Source organism: Gigantopelta aegis, chromosome 3 (genome assembly GCF_016097555.1).
Source record: "Gigantopelta aegis isolate Gae_Host chromosome 3, Gae_host_genome, whole genome shotgun sequence".
NCBI classification, from domain to species: Eukaryota; Metazoa; Mollusca; class Gastropoda; order Neomphalida; family Peltospiridae; genus Gigantopelta; species Gigantopelta aegis.
The window spans coordinates 12,299,675-12,316,919 of NC_054701.1; the positions used below are offsets into that span (position 1 = coordinate 12,299,675).

The following is a 17,245-nucleotide window of genomic DNA, read 5'->3' on the forward strand; positions in this document are numbered from 1 at the left end:
ATACCTACACGACTTTAATCTGCTAATAAATCATATTCCGTGGGTTATGTTGGCGTTGAAGATACTATTATCAACAGAAGCTATATAATTGTGTTGTGTTTCGCTATCTGGAATTAATATGTAGAATTTTTATTAGATTGGCGGTTTTCTGGTATTTTTTTCAATTCTTTTTGCTTAAAAGCCTTCAAATTAATCAGTTTGTATGCATACGTGTTTGAGCGTTTTCAGTTTTAGTGGAATGATTTTCGTAACATGCAGGTATTGGCTATGGTGTTATTGTCGTCGCTACGCTGGTCGGATCTTATTACAACACAATGATCGGATGGTCCGTCTACTTTCTGATATCATCATTCCAGTCGGAGGTACCGTGGGGTCTGTGTAACCAGACATGGAACACGCCAGACTGTGTCACGGCAGACAACATTGGAGACGCCAGTAACACAAGCGTATCGGCTGCAGAAGAATTCTTTGAGTATGTAACAAACCCTTTAGTGCTGAGTTTTACGTTTTTACGGCCCCCTGCCCCGCCACCAAAGGAAACGCTAGTAACACACGCCAATATTCTGCAACAGAATACTTTGAGTATGTCTGATGCTGAATTTCTGACGTACAAACACGTTACGAGCAAAAATGAGATATGTGTTTAATAAAGCCTAACACTTACCAAACAAGTCAAAACTTGTGTTTTTAATACATCTGAAAACTGTAATCCAAACCATTACAATGCAGGGTGCAAAGAAATCGCATTAAAGGCCATAAAATTACTTTTTGACCTAATATATAAAGTAACCTTTAAAGTAGATGAAAATTGCCATCAAAACATTTTGTTATATTCTCCAGTTGCTAAGAAATCGCGTTTATGGTCATCCAAAGATAAAACGTTCGCGGAACAGCACACCCGCGGATCTCCAACACCACCCACTTACACCCCTAATAGAAAAATTAAATCGCTGATGCGACTCCTCCAACTTCGAAATATGTTCCTACAGTCCTTGTTTCACTGTAATGGCCATTATATATATATATATATATATATATATATATATATATATATATATATATTATTTCGATTGTCAAATCTAAACTGGTATATTCAAACTATGGAGGGAGGCAGCCTATCAAAATACCGATACAATGTGAAGACATTCTCCCTCGTGTGTGATTGGTTTTGCTGTACGGGCAGCAGTGAATCGTATGTTGACATGTTTCAGCCGTCGGCTGTTGGAAATACACCGATCAACCGGACTAGCTGACCTGGGCCCAGTCAAATTGTCGCTTGCTGCATGTCTTCTTGGCGTGTTTATCGTCATCTACATCTGTCTCTGGAAAGGAATCAAATACTCTGGACAGGTTTGTTTTAAAGGATTCCGCCATGGGAGTTTAACTACATACGCATGGTAGCGTGTTTCTTATGGGGCGGGATCTAGCTCAGTCGGTAGAGCGCTCGCCTGAGATTGTTGCGTCGTAGGGTCGATCCAACTCAGTGGACCTTTTCTCAGATTGTTTGATTTCCCCCTGTCCCAACTGGTATACGAAAGACCATGGTATGTGCTGACGGTCTATTGAGAAGTGCATATCAAAAGATACCTCAAAGACTACCAGGAGCCTAATTCACAAAGGTCTCTTAGGCTCCGCTAGACAACAAATTATCCTCTTTGCAAGTCTTTTAGCATTGCACTGCGAGATCGCAAAGTTGCGAGAGTTTAGTGAATTAGGCCCCCTTGATGTTTAACATTCAATAGACGATGATTATTAAATCAATGTGTTGTTAAACAAAATAAACTTTAACTTTAGTTTTACTCCTATTCCTCATAACTATTACTAAAAGAGTCCCAAGAAAACGCAAGTATTTTTAATCTGGATTCATCTAACCAGTGCAGTACAAAGTAATGGCTAATGATAGTGGGGTGGTAAAATATGAATAAGTTTCAATTTTAATTTGAGTGCGTTCTTTATCTTACTGGTGAAGACTATATTTTATTTCAACTTTCGTGTTATTTAATTTCGTATACTGAGGGAAAGAAATAAGGGAACACTCGACTGCTTACATCGAATTTAATTCATTATCAGCATAGTTCTCTCTAACTGGACAAAGGCGCTGGTATGTGTTTTCCTGGCTGTGGAAAAGTGCATATAAAAGATCCCTTGCTGCATTAGAATAAAATGTAGCGGATTTCCTCTTATGACTACGGGTCAGAATTACCAAAATGTTTGACATCCAATAGCCGATGATTAATTAATCAATGTGCTCCAGTGGTGTCGTTAAACAAAACATTCGTTAACTGTATAAAATGCCAAGGTTAAGGACCACACAGATATTGAGAGAGGAAAAATCGCTGTCGCCACTTTATGGGCTAGTCCTTTCGATTAGCAGCAAGGGATCTTTCATATGCACCATCCCACAGACAGACACCGGCCGCGGTGGCGTCGTGGTTAGGCCATCTGTCGACAGGCTGGTAGGTACTGGGTTCGGATCCCAGTCGAGGCATTGGATGTTTAATCCAGATACCGACTCCAAACCCTGAGTGAGTGCTCTGCAAGGCTCAGTGGGTAGGTGTAAACCACTTGCACCGACCAGTGATCCATAACTGGTTCAACAAAGGCCATGGTTTGTGCTATCCTGCCTGTGGGAAGCGCAAATACAAGATCCCTTGCTGCTAATCGAAAAGAGTAGCCCATGTAGTGGCGACAGCGGGTTTCCTCTCAAAATCTGTGTGGTCCTTAACCATATGTCTGACGCCATATAACCGTAAATAAAATGTGATGAGTGCGTCTTTAAACAAAACATTTCTTTCTTTCATCCCACAGACAGGGTAGTACATACCACGGCCTTTGTTATGCCAGTCATGGTGCACTGGCTGGAACGAGAAATAGCCCAGTGGGCCCACCGACAGGGATCGATCCCAGACCGACCGCACATCATGCGAGCGCTGTACCACTGGGCTACGTCCCGCCTCGCTACTAATAAAAAGTTAAGTCAGTAACATCGTTAGTGTCCTGACACTACATATGAGGGTTTTGGTTGTTGTCAACAGTTCCGGTTACAACATGTGTGTTCCCTTATTTCTTAAAATCAGTGTATCAGCAAAGTAGACCTACTTGTTTTGTTGTAGATAGTGTGGGTGACGGCCACGACGCCTTACGTCATCCTTACCATGTTGCTGATTCACGGCATCACTCTGTCAGGATCGCTGAGCGGGATCCGACAGTTTCTCTACCCGACTTGGAACTCTCTCGTCACATGGGAAGTAAGTGTTGTGTAACTGTAAAAGTATACCTCAGCACTGTACTACCACACTGTAAGAAACGCGTCTATTTATTACACTGACCCCCCCCCCCCTCCAAAAACAAAACAAAAAACAAAACAAAAAACCCCTCCCCCAAAAAAACCCCCACAAAAAAACAACAAAAAAACCCACCCCCAAAAACACAGGAACAACAAAATGGTAATAATGTTTTCATCGTTTTAAATGATTGACAACAACAAATATGGCTCTTTAATGGCTGACAATAATTTCCATTTTGTTACCCAAGTATGTGACACCAGGGTTTAATGGAACTGGTCGACACTTAAAGGACTGACGTACCTTAAATCTTCTCTGTGCATATCTTCAATAAATGAACCAACATGAAGTGTTAACTCTTAGAAGAGCAAAATATGATGATGGAACACAATAGCATACGTACACCAGTACTTAAGCAAACAGTGAACTGCAGTAAGCTATCATTTCAGACAAGAAAACTAATACCACATCAGCTTACACTGTACCCAAGCTAGAAACAATAGGACAAGCGCGGCGCATGGGTGATAGTGCTATTGTTACTAGGTTGTGCAAGGTGTCATACATGCTTGTGCAATTTATAACAAGCCAAGATACCTGAAAATAGTAATCAACTTGTCAAGAATTAAAGGTCCTATTTGTGGAAATAAATCATTAATTACATGAAAACGAATAAAACCAATACATTAATATAAAACAATAATTATATACACATATCCACGAGTCAATATTATTACAATAATAATCTTGTTTTTGTTTTTGTTTAAATTTAAACACAAAATTACTAAACCCAATACAAAAAAGCGCCCTTAAAACCCACCCACCCTCAACAAACGATTTACCAAAGTGAAAGAACAAATTAAAGTGTATAAAACCTATTAATATATCAGTTTAATTTGTTAATGTATTTTCAAATTTCAAATTTACACATTTCGATATTTATACATTGTTACATTTAATTCGCATACAGTAACGTATGACATAAGACGAACACATATATGGACCCCACCCCTGCAAAAGAAAACAAAACAAACGACCGAACAACCAAAACATCAAGAACAACTCCATCAATACTACGCTAGAAAGTCTTACCCACCTCCCTCCCAATTTTGACTTTGTTCCTTCATACCTGATTTAAAATAATACTAAATTTAAAACAATACATTTGTATTCAGGTGTGGACCGATGCAGCCTCACAGATTTTTCTGTCGCTTGGCCCTGGGTGCGGCGTTCTGTTAACACTGGCCAGTTACAACGGATTACACAACAACTGTTTCAGGCAAGCTGTTTACCTCACAAAGTCTAACTGTCTACCTGGTGCCCTTATTGGTTGCTTATTCTAAATTTCAGCCATAGTCTTTGATGTGTAATAATTATATTATATTGAATAGAATGAAACGAAATTTAGTTATATGATAACCAGTAATGGGATGTAATGCTTCACAATGCAACAGGCGAATGCGTTTAGGATAACATATATCCAAATGTGATGTCAATTCTTATCGTACATCAAGCAATTGACGTACGTCCTGCTGTTAACTTCGAGCCCAGGGGCCTAATTCACAGAGGTCTCTTAGGCTCTGTGAGATAACAAAGCATCCTCTTTGCAAGTCTTTTAGCACTGCATTGCGAGATCGCAAAGTTGCGAGAGTTTAGTGAATTAGGACCCAGGTCTACTCTATATTTGCAGGGATGCCGTGATAACCAGTCTTGCCAACTGTGCTGCAAGTCTACTGGCTGGTTTTGTTGTTTTCTCCGTGCTCGGCTACATGGCGGATCTACAGCACACCACAATCGACAAGGTCGTAGGTATTCACCAAGGGCGTTCGGGTCCTGGTTGGTGTTTCTGGGTGTTTAGTTAGTACCACTCGCTGGAACAAATCATTCCCTGTGCTGTTGTGTATACTCAATACGCTTTTTACAGTGTTATTTTACAGTGCATTCATCATTAATATATAACTTACATTAAAACAGTGGCATGTAGCCTCGCTCCTCATAAAAATATCATGGGATAGAGGTATGTGATATAATATGCAATGTCTCATCAACAGCTGAAGGTCCTGGTCTGGTGTTTGTGGCGTACCCCCAGGCCATAGCCACCTTGATTGTTGTACATGTTAATGTAGGTTAGAGGTGTGTGATATAATACACTATGTTTTAATCAACAGTTGATGGTCCTGGTCTGGTGTTTGTGGCGTACCCCCAGGTTTCGCCACCTTGACTGTTGTACATGTTAATGTTGGTTAGAGGTGTGTGATATAATACACTATGTTTTAATCAACAGTTGATGGTCCTGGTCTGGTGTTTGTGGCGTACCCCCAGGTCATCGCCACCTTCGCTGGATCCCATTTCTGGGCTGTCCTCTTCTTCTTCATGCTCATCGCGCTTGGTCTGGACAGCTCGGTAAATATAATTTTACATTTTGTTTTCACTTAATTATGTCTCATATTGATAGTGTACTTACTTACAAGGTGTCAACAGACGAAGTAAGAATGATAATTGGGTTTGTTTTTAAACCAAAATGATATACTACAAGGTTTTTAATAGTTGCTGATATGAAGCATCACAGACTAAAATGATATATGTTTTCAAATCATATTTTAACCATTAGCAGTTGTACCAGCAACTACGTACCTTCGTAACAACAAAGCAAGTTTGTTTTGTTTAACGACACCACTAGAACACATTGATTTATTACTCGTCGGCTATTGGATGTCAAACATATGGTCATTTTCACAGTCATAGAGGGGAAACCCGCTACATTTTTTTCCATTAGTAACAAGGGATATTTTATATGCACCATCTGACAGACAGGGTAGCATATACAACGGCCTTTGATACACCAGTCGTAGTGCACTGGCTAGAACGAGAAATAACCCAATGGGCCGACCGATGGGGATCAATCCGAAACCGACCGCGAATCAAGTGAGCGCTTTACCACTGGGTTACGTTCTCCCCCCCCCCCCCCCCCAACGATGGTACATGTAACTTGTTAAGAAACCATTTCATTTACTTGGTAATTCGTAACAAATAATTAAAGAGTTAATGTATTTAAAATATAATAACATCTTATAGGAGTTTATATTATTGCCAAAATACCACTACATCCGTAACCATTTGGTGTATGTCAGTGCTGTTGTGTGTGTGTGTGTGTGTGTGTGTGTGTGTGTGTGTGTGTGTGTATATACCTGGAAAAAAGTCAAGCACCCCCGTATTTAACAAAAAAAAGTTCTGAAGTAAAAATGCTATAACATGTGAAAGCGTAATCGTATCTTTGAAATTGTAATGTGATTTGTTTGAAAGCATATCTAATAACGAAAACGGACACATTTGATGGTAGATTTCAAAATATTTAATGACAATAACAAGGCATTATTGTTATGAATGTTACCAAACACCCCCTCCCCCAAAAAAACCCCCAAAACAACACAACAAAAAACAACAAACAAAACACCCCTCCTCCAAAAAAAAAACCAATTGAAAAAAAAACAAAAAAAAAACAAAAACAAAAACATGTTAAATAAGTATGCCCCTAAAAGGCAACTCGGGTGTAACAGATAGGAATTTCATATCAGAAAAGAACGCCTGTACATGGCACACTGAACTGTAGGCCCACTTCATTAATAATGTGTGTAATTTCCACGTACGCGGATGATTTCCTAGACCACCTCCTTGTCCCTCTTGTAAGTCGTCGTTTACGGTCACGCGGTATTTGCTGTCACTTACGATGTAAAGCTGCTTCTAACTGAGCAAGTTTTGTGGGCAGGATCTACTGCTTGCATACGGCGTCCCAGATAGTCCCAAAGATGTTCCAGGGGGTTCTGATCGAGGCTCATAGCAGGCCAAGGCAAAGTCGTGATCGCGTTGTTCTCCAGAAAAGTCCTCACAGCATGAGAACGATGAGGTCGAGCATTGTCATCCATGGAGATAGGTTTGCTGGCTAATGGGTGGCCATCAAGATGCAGCACAACTATGGGTTCCAGGATGTCGCGGATGTATCCGTCGCTGTTAATGTTACCTCGAACAGTGACCATATCAAACTTGCAGTCGTAAGAAATGCTTGCCCATATCATTACTAATCCACCACTGAATGTGATTGTAAGGTGAATATTTCTAGGGGCATAAGCTGTTTTGTTTTGCCTCCAAACACGCATGCGCCCATCAATTACGTGGAGTAGAAATCAACTTTCATCTGTCCAGTGGATCTTTCTCCATTTCCTAAGATTCCATCGTCAACGTGCTAAACACCATTCCAAATGATGCCGTTGATGGCCTTGGGTCAAGAGAGGTCGCTTAATCACTCTTCTGGATCTCAATCCTGCTTCTCAAAGTCGATTACGAAGGGTTGTTGACGATAGCTCTCTATTTGGAAGCCACTTACGCTTCTGGGTATTACTTGTTGAAAAGGGATTTCGCCTTACTAAACGTCGCAGATTCCGATCATCCGTTCTGTTGTCACACGAGGTCGTCCTGATCTTGAACGATCTTTAACATGATTAGTTTGTCTGTGTTGTTGGACAAGTCTGCTAATTACCGAAAGGTGAAACACTGACAAGACATACCAGTAGCGTGCATCCCTATAATTTGCTATCTTTTTCCTTCTGATATCCTTCGTCTTGCCTGATATTAAAGCGCGAAAAGCCACACATAATGCGTTTTAATAGCCAGAAATACTAGACTGGTAAATACTGTATTTTGAGAAAAGCAACCAGCACGTTTTGCACGTGTAAATATAGGCGCGTGTTGGTGACACAGATTTTTTTTGGGTAATTGTGTATATGCAAGGTTGTTTGTGCCATATCATTTGAAACCATTTCACTTTATAATAATAGTACCTATATTTTCCCACATTTTTCACAGGTGTATATACTGACGTTGTACTTACATATTAATAGTTTGGACGCTTGGAATGTACGGTCATGGCCATGTGCGACCACTTTCCAAATGTGAAAGCCAACAGACCGATCGTGCTTGGAGTTCAACTGGGTCTCTGCTTCTTAATTGGGCTTTCAACTGTAACTTATGTAAGTATAAAACATTATAATCAGTATAGTAGTGTTATCTGTGCAGTAGTGTACATAGTAATAGTTTACAAAACTGCATACACATGACATCTGCGCTATCAATCGTTATGGCCCACGTCTGCGAGTGCCATTTTTCATTCTCGTTTGAAAAAGTTGTTTACATAATTTAGTTATTATAATGAAAAAAAAAGTATTTATTTAGTTATTTTGTTATTATTATTGTTTTAATAAATAATTGTATTTGATTTTATTTATTAACAAAAAAGATTATAATTATTTTTTTAATAAAAAAAAAAAAAAAATTCTGTTTATATTTCGAGGTTCTTTGACTGGATTCCAGTGGTTAAATGAAACCTAGAATTGTTTTTTGTCACGAGAAGATCATGCTGACCAGCTGTTATCTATTAACTATTGTATACGTTACTATTTTCCAGAAAGGCGCCTACGTCGAACATTTCCTGGGGCGGGTGGCGGGACGTAGCCCAGTGGTAAAGCGCTCGCTCGATGCGCGGTCGGTCTGCGATCGATCCCCGTGGGTGGGACCATTGGGCTATTTCTCGTTCCAGCCAGTGCACCACGACTGGTATTTCCAAGGCCGTGGTATGTACTACCCTGGCTGTGGGGTGGTTCAAATAAAAGATCCCTTACTGCTAATTGATAAGAGTAGCCCATGAAGTGGCGACAACGAGTTTCCTCTCTGATAGCTGTGTGGTCCTTAAACATATGTCTGACGCCATATAACCGTAAATAAAATGTGTTGAGCGCGTCGTTAAATTAAACATTTCTTTTTTTCCCATTTCCTGGATAACTATTAACTATTGTATACCACTACTATTTTCCAGGGAGGCGCCTACGTCGTCCATTTCCTGGATAACTATTAACTATTGTATACCACTACTATTTTCCAGGGAGGCGCCTACGTCGTCCATTTCCTGAATAACTATTAACTATTGTATACCACTACTATTTTCCAGGGAGGCGCCTATGTCATCCATTTCCTGGATAACTATTAACTATTGTATACCACTACTATTTTCCAGGGAGGCGCCTACGTCGTCCATTTCTTGGATAACTATTAACGATTGTATACCACTACTATTTTCCAGGGAGGCGCCTACGTCGTCCATTTCCTGGATAACTATTAACTATTGTATAACACTACTATTTTCCAGGGAGGCGCCTACGTCGTCCATTTCTAGGATAACTATTAACTATTGTATACCACTACTATTTTCCAGGGAGGCGCCTATGTCGTCCATTTCCTAGATAACTATTAACGATTGTATACCACTACTATTTTCCAGGGAGGCGCCTACGTCGTCCACTTCCTAGATAAGTATTAACGATTGTATATCACTACTATTTTCCAGGGAGGCGCCTACGTCGTCCATTTCTTGGATAACTACGCAGCGTCTGTTGCGTTGATCTTCTTCTGTCTACTGCAAGTGGTGGCTGTCAGCTGGCTGTATGGTGAGTAATAATAATAATAATAATAATAATAAATAAATAAATAAATAATTTTAGCTATTTTAATCATAAATGCTTGTAATATAGTAAAACTGGCTCATTTTGAAATATTTTCTCATTGTGCAAATAACGAAAATATGTGTCTGTCTTATTAGTTATAAATCAAGATTTAGGAAAAATAAATACGAAACGTTTTCTTGAATATTTATTAATCAAGATATGTTGGTGAGAAGTAGGATACAAGATATACTAATGCGTTTTATTTGTCTTTGTTTACAGGCTTTGACAAATTCTCCATTGACATACACACTATGTTGGGTTCTAAGCCTAGTATATTCTGGAAAGCGTGCTGGGTATACATGTGTCCAGTTACTCTGCTGGTAGGTAGCTGTTGAAATACATAACATAGTAAAAACAACAAACGCTTGCAACGTTATGGCCGCCATTTTGGTTTATTTACTAATATTCTTTCTAAAAACACAGTCGTGCCAACAGCGCGAACTCGCTGGTCCACGATTTTGGAAAATAACTCTCTATTATGGAAAAATAAATACGTAACACCCAGACTGTGTAGCAAACAAGTATCACTATTGATTTTCAGTATAGTATTCCTCATAGAATAACGGCCGCAAATAGCTATTTCTATAAAATTGGATTACGCGATGATGCATTATGTATTTTTTTGTAAACTCGATAAAGAAACTATAGAACATTTATTCGTAAAATGTCCAAATGTAAAACTGATTTGGAAGGATTTGGAAAAATGAAATTTGAACACGACAGGATTTTTCAACTATCAGATCAGATGGTATTAAACCATTTAATTTTGATCACAAAATGTTACATTTATAACTCACGACTATCGAACGATGTTCGTTTGTTTATGCAAGTGTTAGCCTTGGTGACAGGGTATTACATTACTGAGAAACTTGTTTCAAAAATAAATTTGTAAGTGGAGAAAGATCTAAAAAAAATGGTGCTTTTTTATTACAACATTAGAATCAATAAGTGTATCTGTTTAGATTTCCTTACAGTTTAAAACAACAACTATTCCACGTTATTTAGCTGATTTCTATTCGTGTTAATCAAAGTCAATGAGATCATCGGGTTCTTCTCATTTTGTAACTCTCTAATATATTATTTATACAATAGATTAACAATCTCCTAGTATATTGATGTGGGCCTGTTTTGCCTTTGTTGTTGTTTCTTGTATACTGCTGATAAAATTTAGAATTATTATTGTTTGTAAACTATTTGTATATGTACGTGTATATATGTTTGTATGCCAATACACAAATATAAATAAAGAACTTATTTTTAATTAAAACGTTGTTTCTCAGTAACGTATACAGGTGATGCGCCAGTTCCGGATCACTTCAACCAAATTGTGAATTCTGTAAACATGCGTGCGTATGACTTTAAAAGAAATGCTTAGTAATAAAGACAGTCATCAATATAAACAAACAGTGATATAAAATATAAATTTAGGTAAACGGTTGACACCAAAAACAGTGTTATTCGAACTGGCGTACTTACTACCGTCACTACGCCAGTTGCGGAACACTTTGTCCAGTTCCAGATCAGTTTGAAAATAGCGGCTCACGCCTTCAAAAACACTATTTCCAACATCTTAGCACTTTCAGTCCGTTCGTTGATCCTGCCTGACATATTTTATGGCCATTTGCAACTCCATGAGGTACCCCCCTGATTACGCCCCTAATTAGCGATGTCTAAAATCGATTGAAAATCAAACGATAGCGTCACATGACATCGGATATACGGAGCTTGTGTCAAAACTAAAGGTGAGACTGCTATCCTTATTTTCGTGTTGTACTTTCAACAAGTACAAATTATATTTGATTTCTGGCATTCTATTATATAATAATAAAAAAAATAATAATAATAAATATTTTTCATTTATTATCGTATATAATAATAATAATAAATATTTTTCATTTATTATCGTATATAATAATAATAATTATTATTATTATTATTATTATTATTATTAATATTATTATTATTATTATGAAAAAGGAAGGAAAAAGAGAAAAGGAGAAAAAACTTCCACTGTGTCCAACGTTTTTAAGTCTTGAGATAGCCTAACCCCTGCGTTCATTGCCCCATCTAGCGGCAATTACAATACAACGTAAATACTTCCGTTTTGTGGTTGATTCGCAACTGGCGTATCAAGTGTGTCCTCTTTGAGGAGTTACAGTAAGTCGTTTGCAGCATCACTTTTCATAAAACGTGTCATACACAATCTATATGTGTTTACCTTCACACGTACTATAAAATTTCAAAGCATATAAAAAGAAAAACAAAAAATTCATCTCTCATTTCAAACATCTTCGTTTCAGCCATGTTACAATAGAAGTCAGTTGATGGAGTTCTCTTAAAGGTTTCCTTGTTTCTGACTAATCTGATATATTCACCATACCTCAGTTTTAGTCACGCTAACAACACACAGACATATTTCACTGGCGTCTGATAATGGCGGAGGCCGGCGGGAGAAGCTGTACTGGGGCCTAGCCAGAGAGGAAAAAACGCCGATAAAAACCCAGATCTGTAAAATAAATATCAGTGTCATGGGAAAAATAAAATAAATCTGGGGAAATTCCAGACGTCTGCCTCATGCTGGCTACGTCATTGCTGTATATTAGTTTGATTTTCAACTTGGGGGTGGGGACAATGCGTTATCTTCAGAATTGAGGTATCCAATCCTAGTGTTGTTTCAATGATCGATTATAATCGAAAATTAATCGGTTGGACTCTATCGATGTGCTGATTTATTGTAAGAATCCTTAATCGATTGTGGGAAAATGTTAACTGTAATTGTTTCTCCTGTTTAGATGATGGCATGGTTTGTTTTCATGCGTACATAATTTAAAGACAAATGATATTAAATGTATATTAAAGGTACAACTAGGCATTTGCAGGGCCTATATCCCGACGGCCACGACAGAAGGTGCATTCAAATTCTTATTATGTTCATATAAATCTAACCGATTGCGTAATCAAAAGTTGATCGGTTGGTGCCAACCAATTAAAACCGATGATCGATGATAAAATGCCAACCGATTCTCATCACTAGCCAATCCCCCCATACGCCCCCCCCCCCCCCCGCCAACCTGTCATCCCACCCATCCGTATCCTACATATATGTTTAAACAATGACATTATGTTGCACTGTTACAGGTGTTACTCGTTGTTAAGATCAGAGGATGTCCCAGGCTGGAACTCCGGGATATCCAATACCCCGCGTGGTCGGTTTCTCTCGGTTGGTGCGTCACCTGTTCGTCAGTGTTGTGTGTCCCAGGATTCATGATCTACTGGTTCATCACATCGAAGGGAAATTTCAAGCAGGTCAGAATTATATACCCATCTGCAATTGCAATTGCCTAGGATGCTTTATTCGTATGGAGTAACGTCGTGGAATAGAACCCTTGGCTTGTGGAGATGTATTAAGTCGGAGTATCTTGATACAATAATACTCCCTCCAACTCCTACACCACATACTTATGATACTATAATGAACTAACAACAACAACAACAACAGCAGCAGTAGTAACAGCAGCAGCAGCAGCAGCAACAACAACAACAGCAACAACAACAACAACAGCAACAACAACAACAACAACAACAACAACAATAATAATAATAATAATAATAATGATAATGGTAATACTAAAATACAAAGTAAAAAAAACAAAAAACAAAAAACAAAAAACATTATTTACTATCTTGGAAAACTACAGAAATCTCCCCTTTATTTTCGCCCTCTTATTTTCCAAAAGGCTTGGTCTACGTTCGTTGGTAGAGCGCTCGCCTGAGATTCATTGATTGTGGGATCGAACCCCCTCAGTGGACCTATTCTCAGGTTTTTCAGCCTCAATCAGTGCCCCACTACTGATATATCAAAGGTTTGCTATATGTTGCCCTGTTTGTTAGAAAGTGCATATAGAAGATCCCTTGCTGTATGAGATTTATTATAGCTTAACTGTTTTGAAAATTATATATATATATATATATATATGTTATTACCAGTGGTTTTCGGTATCGTCAATATCATATTTTAGGAATAAAAATTCTATTATACGAGCTTCTGCAAGTTATCAAATTCTTAATGTATGTGATCTGAAAAATATCACATACTTCGATGCACTGAAAATGTAACATATTATATCAGTGCTCGGCCTGTCGGTCACCACAATTGCCAATTGCGATAGAAATATAAAAGTGCCACAAAATAATCAACGTGGCGAATGTCTGTGGCGATTTTTTTTTAAATAAAAAAAAGTAAAAAATACGAGCTCAGTTTTTAGGTATCCAGTAACAAAGAATAATTTTAATTTTAATCTTCTGATCTGTCTGGCCACGTTACTGAATCTCAGATTGTACAAATAATCCATGAATTCGTTTTATCTTTCTTTGTTTATTAATACGTGCAGATTTCTGTTCATTGTTATGTAAACGTATTCTAGCACCAAACACCTGAGCACATTGTATATTAATTGATACATTAAAAAGTAATAGTTTTGAGATTAATGTGTTTGAAATGTTTATATATCTGCCAGGTATTTGTTGTAATACGTATAAAAGTACAAAAAGACATTTTTTTTTTATTGATTGTTACGTGAAATAAATGTGGCGATTCTGGGTTTTAATAAAATGGCTACACAATTTTCAAAGTGGCAATCTTTTAAAAGCAATGTGGCGACTTTTTTTTTTACCTAGGCCGACCACTGTTATATGATATATATATTGATATATATTTTGGGTATGGCGCCATAGAATTGAATGCAACCACAGTCAACATAAGGTATGGGGTGGGGTAGGGTGGGGTGGGGGGTGGGGTGTCTCCCACAGAAAGAAAATGGGTTACGTTTAGGGTTAGGGTTAAGAAAATCATACAGTAATGATAAGAGTAATTAATTTTGTCAAAAATATTTGGGTATAGAGCCATACCCGTTTTACCCTCTGGCAAAAACCCTGATATATATATATATATATATATATATATATATATATATATATATATATATATGTGTGTGTGTTTGTTTTTATTTCAGAGAATGCAGCGAATGGTCTATCCAGTTAATTACACTAAGTACGCCCAGACAGTAACACCACGTGATCAGTATAAAATCTTAAAGTCTGAACAACCAACAAAACATGTGAAGTGGAACATAAATGAGAATGAAATAACTGAATAGGATAAATCCGAGGCCAACACTTCAAAGTCAAACGCTGAAGTTATTTGAATTTAAATAAAAACACTCCAACTGAAAGGGATGCATGTAACATCGCATTAGTTATATATTACTTTCTGACAACAACCCCCCTTCCACCCCCCCCCCACACACTCACCCCCATACACACCTGCCCCTGCTGCCTACAAATCCCAATACCATTCTGTGAAACAGATTTAACTGCAGTTAACTATATTTATTTTAATTATGTAACTGTCTTCTAACCAGCAGTCATTCATATATACGAATATATCATGTTTATTTGTTGACGACGAGCTGGTGAATTTAAAAGTGTTTCTTGAAACAAATAGCTGTTTCCTGTGATTTATATGAATATAAATGTACATAAAGTTTAATAAATAAATTTCTGATCTCTGGTCAGCGCGCACGTCCATTTTGACCCTTGCGCGTTTGCCTGGCTTGTCTTGCTATGACGTAAAACCGTATTTGGAGCCAAAATGCCATCGCTCAAGAATTGGGACGTGCATTCTGATTTCAATTTAAATAATATTAATAATTCGGTATAAAAATTAATATATTCACCTTTTCTGTGGAATCCATGCTTTAAAAAAAAGGAAAAAAAAAGAAGAAAATCCGCACAGCCGCATCACTTCTGTAAGGGGCCGTCCATAATTTTCAACATTTTCACGAGCGTACAAACCGTACGCGGGAGGGGGGGGGGGGGGGGGGGGGGGGGGGTTAAGGGGCCAGCGTACACTTTAAAAAAAAAAAAAAAATTCATTTGGGGATGCACACTTTTAGGGCGGGGGGAGGGTGGTGGTCAAAAGTGTACGGTTTGTACGCTCATGAAAACGTTGTAAAATATGGACGGCCCCTAACTTTGCTCTGACTAGAGACCAACTTTTGTATTATTATTATTAATTTTGTTTTGCCTAATAAAGTCCCAATAAATGTTATACCCCACCGTTGTTATTTTATTTTTTTAGTCCCCTACTGGTCCACCTGCAGTGGAGTACATGTTTCCTCTCAGTCCGTCTGTGTGTCTGTCTGACTGTCCCACAGTTTTTCGGGTTTTTTTTTTTTTTCCCACAATGCCTCAATATATCGAGCTTCAATTGTGTATATAGGTTTATCATGTAGGCCTACTGTTAGAGATGAAGTTTAACGTTCAAGTTAATTTATCCATTTGTCATAGAGTTATAACCCTTAAATTTAGGAAGGAAGGAAATGGTTTATTTAACGATGCACTCAACACATTTTATTTATGGTTATTTGGCGTCGGACAGATGGTTAGGGACCACACAGATGGTGAGGGAGGAAACGCACTACCGCCACTTCATGGGCTACTCTTTTCAATCGATCTGACACCGATCGCCATCAAGTGAGCACTTTACCACTGGGCTACGTCTCGCCTCCTTAAACGTAGGTTACGAAAATGTCTTCTGCTCGGTAGGAGTTTTATTTTGTTATTATTAATTAATTATTAGTAGTAGTAGTACCTGCACCTCACTCCCTCTCCCACACACTTATGTAAGGAAAGATAAAAATATTGCTGGTGTCCTCTCTCCCCCAACCTTTGCATATTTTCCTACACACCAGGCGCGGATCCAGGATTTTTTAATAGAGGGGCCCAAAATTTAAAGGTTCTTCTCATGTGGACGGGATAATTTTGCATGTTTGTGTATTCTGTAATATATATTGATTCACCAAAAATAGGGGGGGGTGGGGGGGGGGGGCCTTTGGGCCCCGCCTGAATCCGCACCTGCGACTGGGAAAGCATTTATCTAGTATAGTACGTCGGCAAATGGGAAGTTTGTACAGTAGACTTATTTATTCTTAGAGATGGAGCCACCATCTTGGACATGGAGCCACTTCTGTTATGTGTTATGTTTTTCACTATCGGCTATATAGAGAATAATACATGAGTGGCCGTTAGAAGCTATTTATCGTACAACGAGTTGTTTTAAAATGTATCTTACGAGATAAAGCGAGTTGATACGTTTTTGAACAACGAGTTGTTAGTAATAAATGGTATTCAACGGACACGAATGTATTATTCTGTTTCTTACATATCATCAAAAATCCTTTTCGACTAAAAGTTATTTATAGCCCTTTCTCTTGTAGTTAACTAAAGCTATGTCTCAATGTGCGCGTATGCGTATGCGCGAACGTGTGCGTATCTAAAAATTGTTGTCAACAAATTGTTAACAAATGATTGTCAGGTTAACTATACGACACAGTGTAATCGATTTTGATTTTG

The 17,245-nt window shown here is 38.2% G+C and overlaps 1 protein-coding gene across 1 annotated transcript in view; it reads left to right on the plus strand.

Annotated features, from left to right (window-relative positions):
• Nucleotides 1–17,245, plus strand: part of LOC121368494 — a 59,274-nt gene that overhangs the window by 4,173 nt on the left and 37,856 nt on the right. Inside the window, exons 4-14 of the mRNA XM_041493231.1 lie at nt 259–472; nt 1,212–1,350; nt 3,114–3,248; nt 4,457–4,560; nt 4,972–5,090; nt 5,566–5,684; nt 8,177–8,305; nt 9,676–9,775; nt 10,052–10,152; nt 12,971–13,138; nt 14,845–14,985. Coding sequence (XP_041349165.1) covers nt 259–472; nt 1,212–1,350; nt 3,114–3,248; nt 4,457–4,560; nt 4,972–5,090; nt 5,566–5,684; nt 8,177–8,305; nt 9,676–9,775; nt 10,052–10,152; nt 12,971–13,138; nt 14,845–14,985 — 1,469 coding nt within the window. The remainder of the gene's footprint in view (nt 1–258; nt 473–1,211; nt 1,351–3,113; nt 3,249–4,456; nt 4,561–4,971; nt 5,091–5,565; nt 5,685–8,176; nt 8,306–9,675; nt 9,776–10,051; nt 10,153–12,970; nt 13,139–14,844; nt 14,986–17,245) is intronic.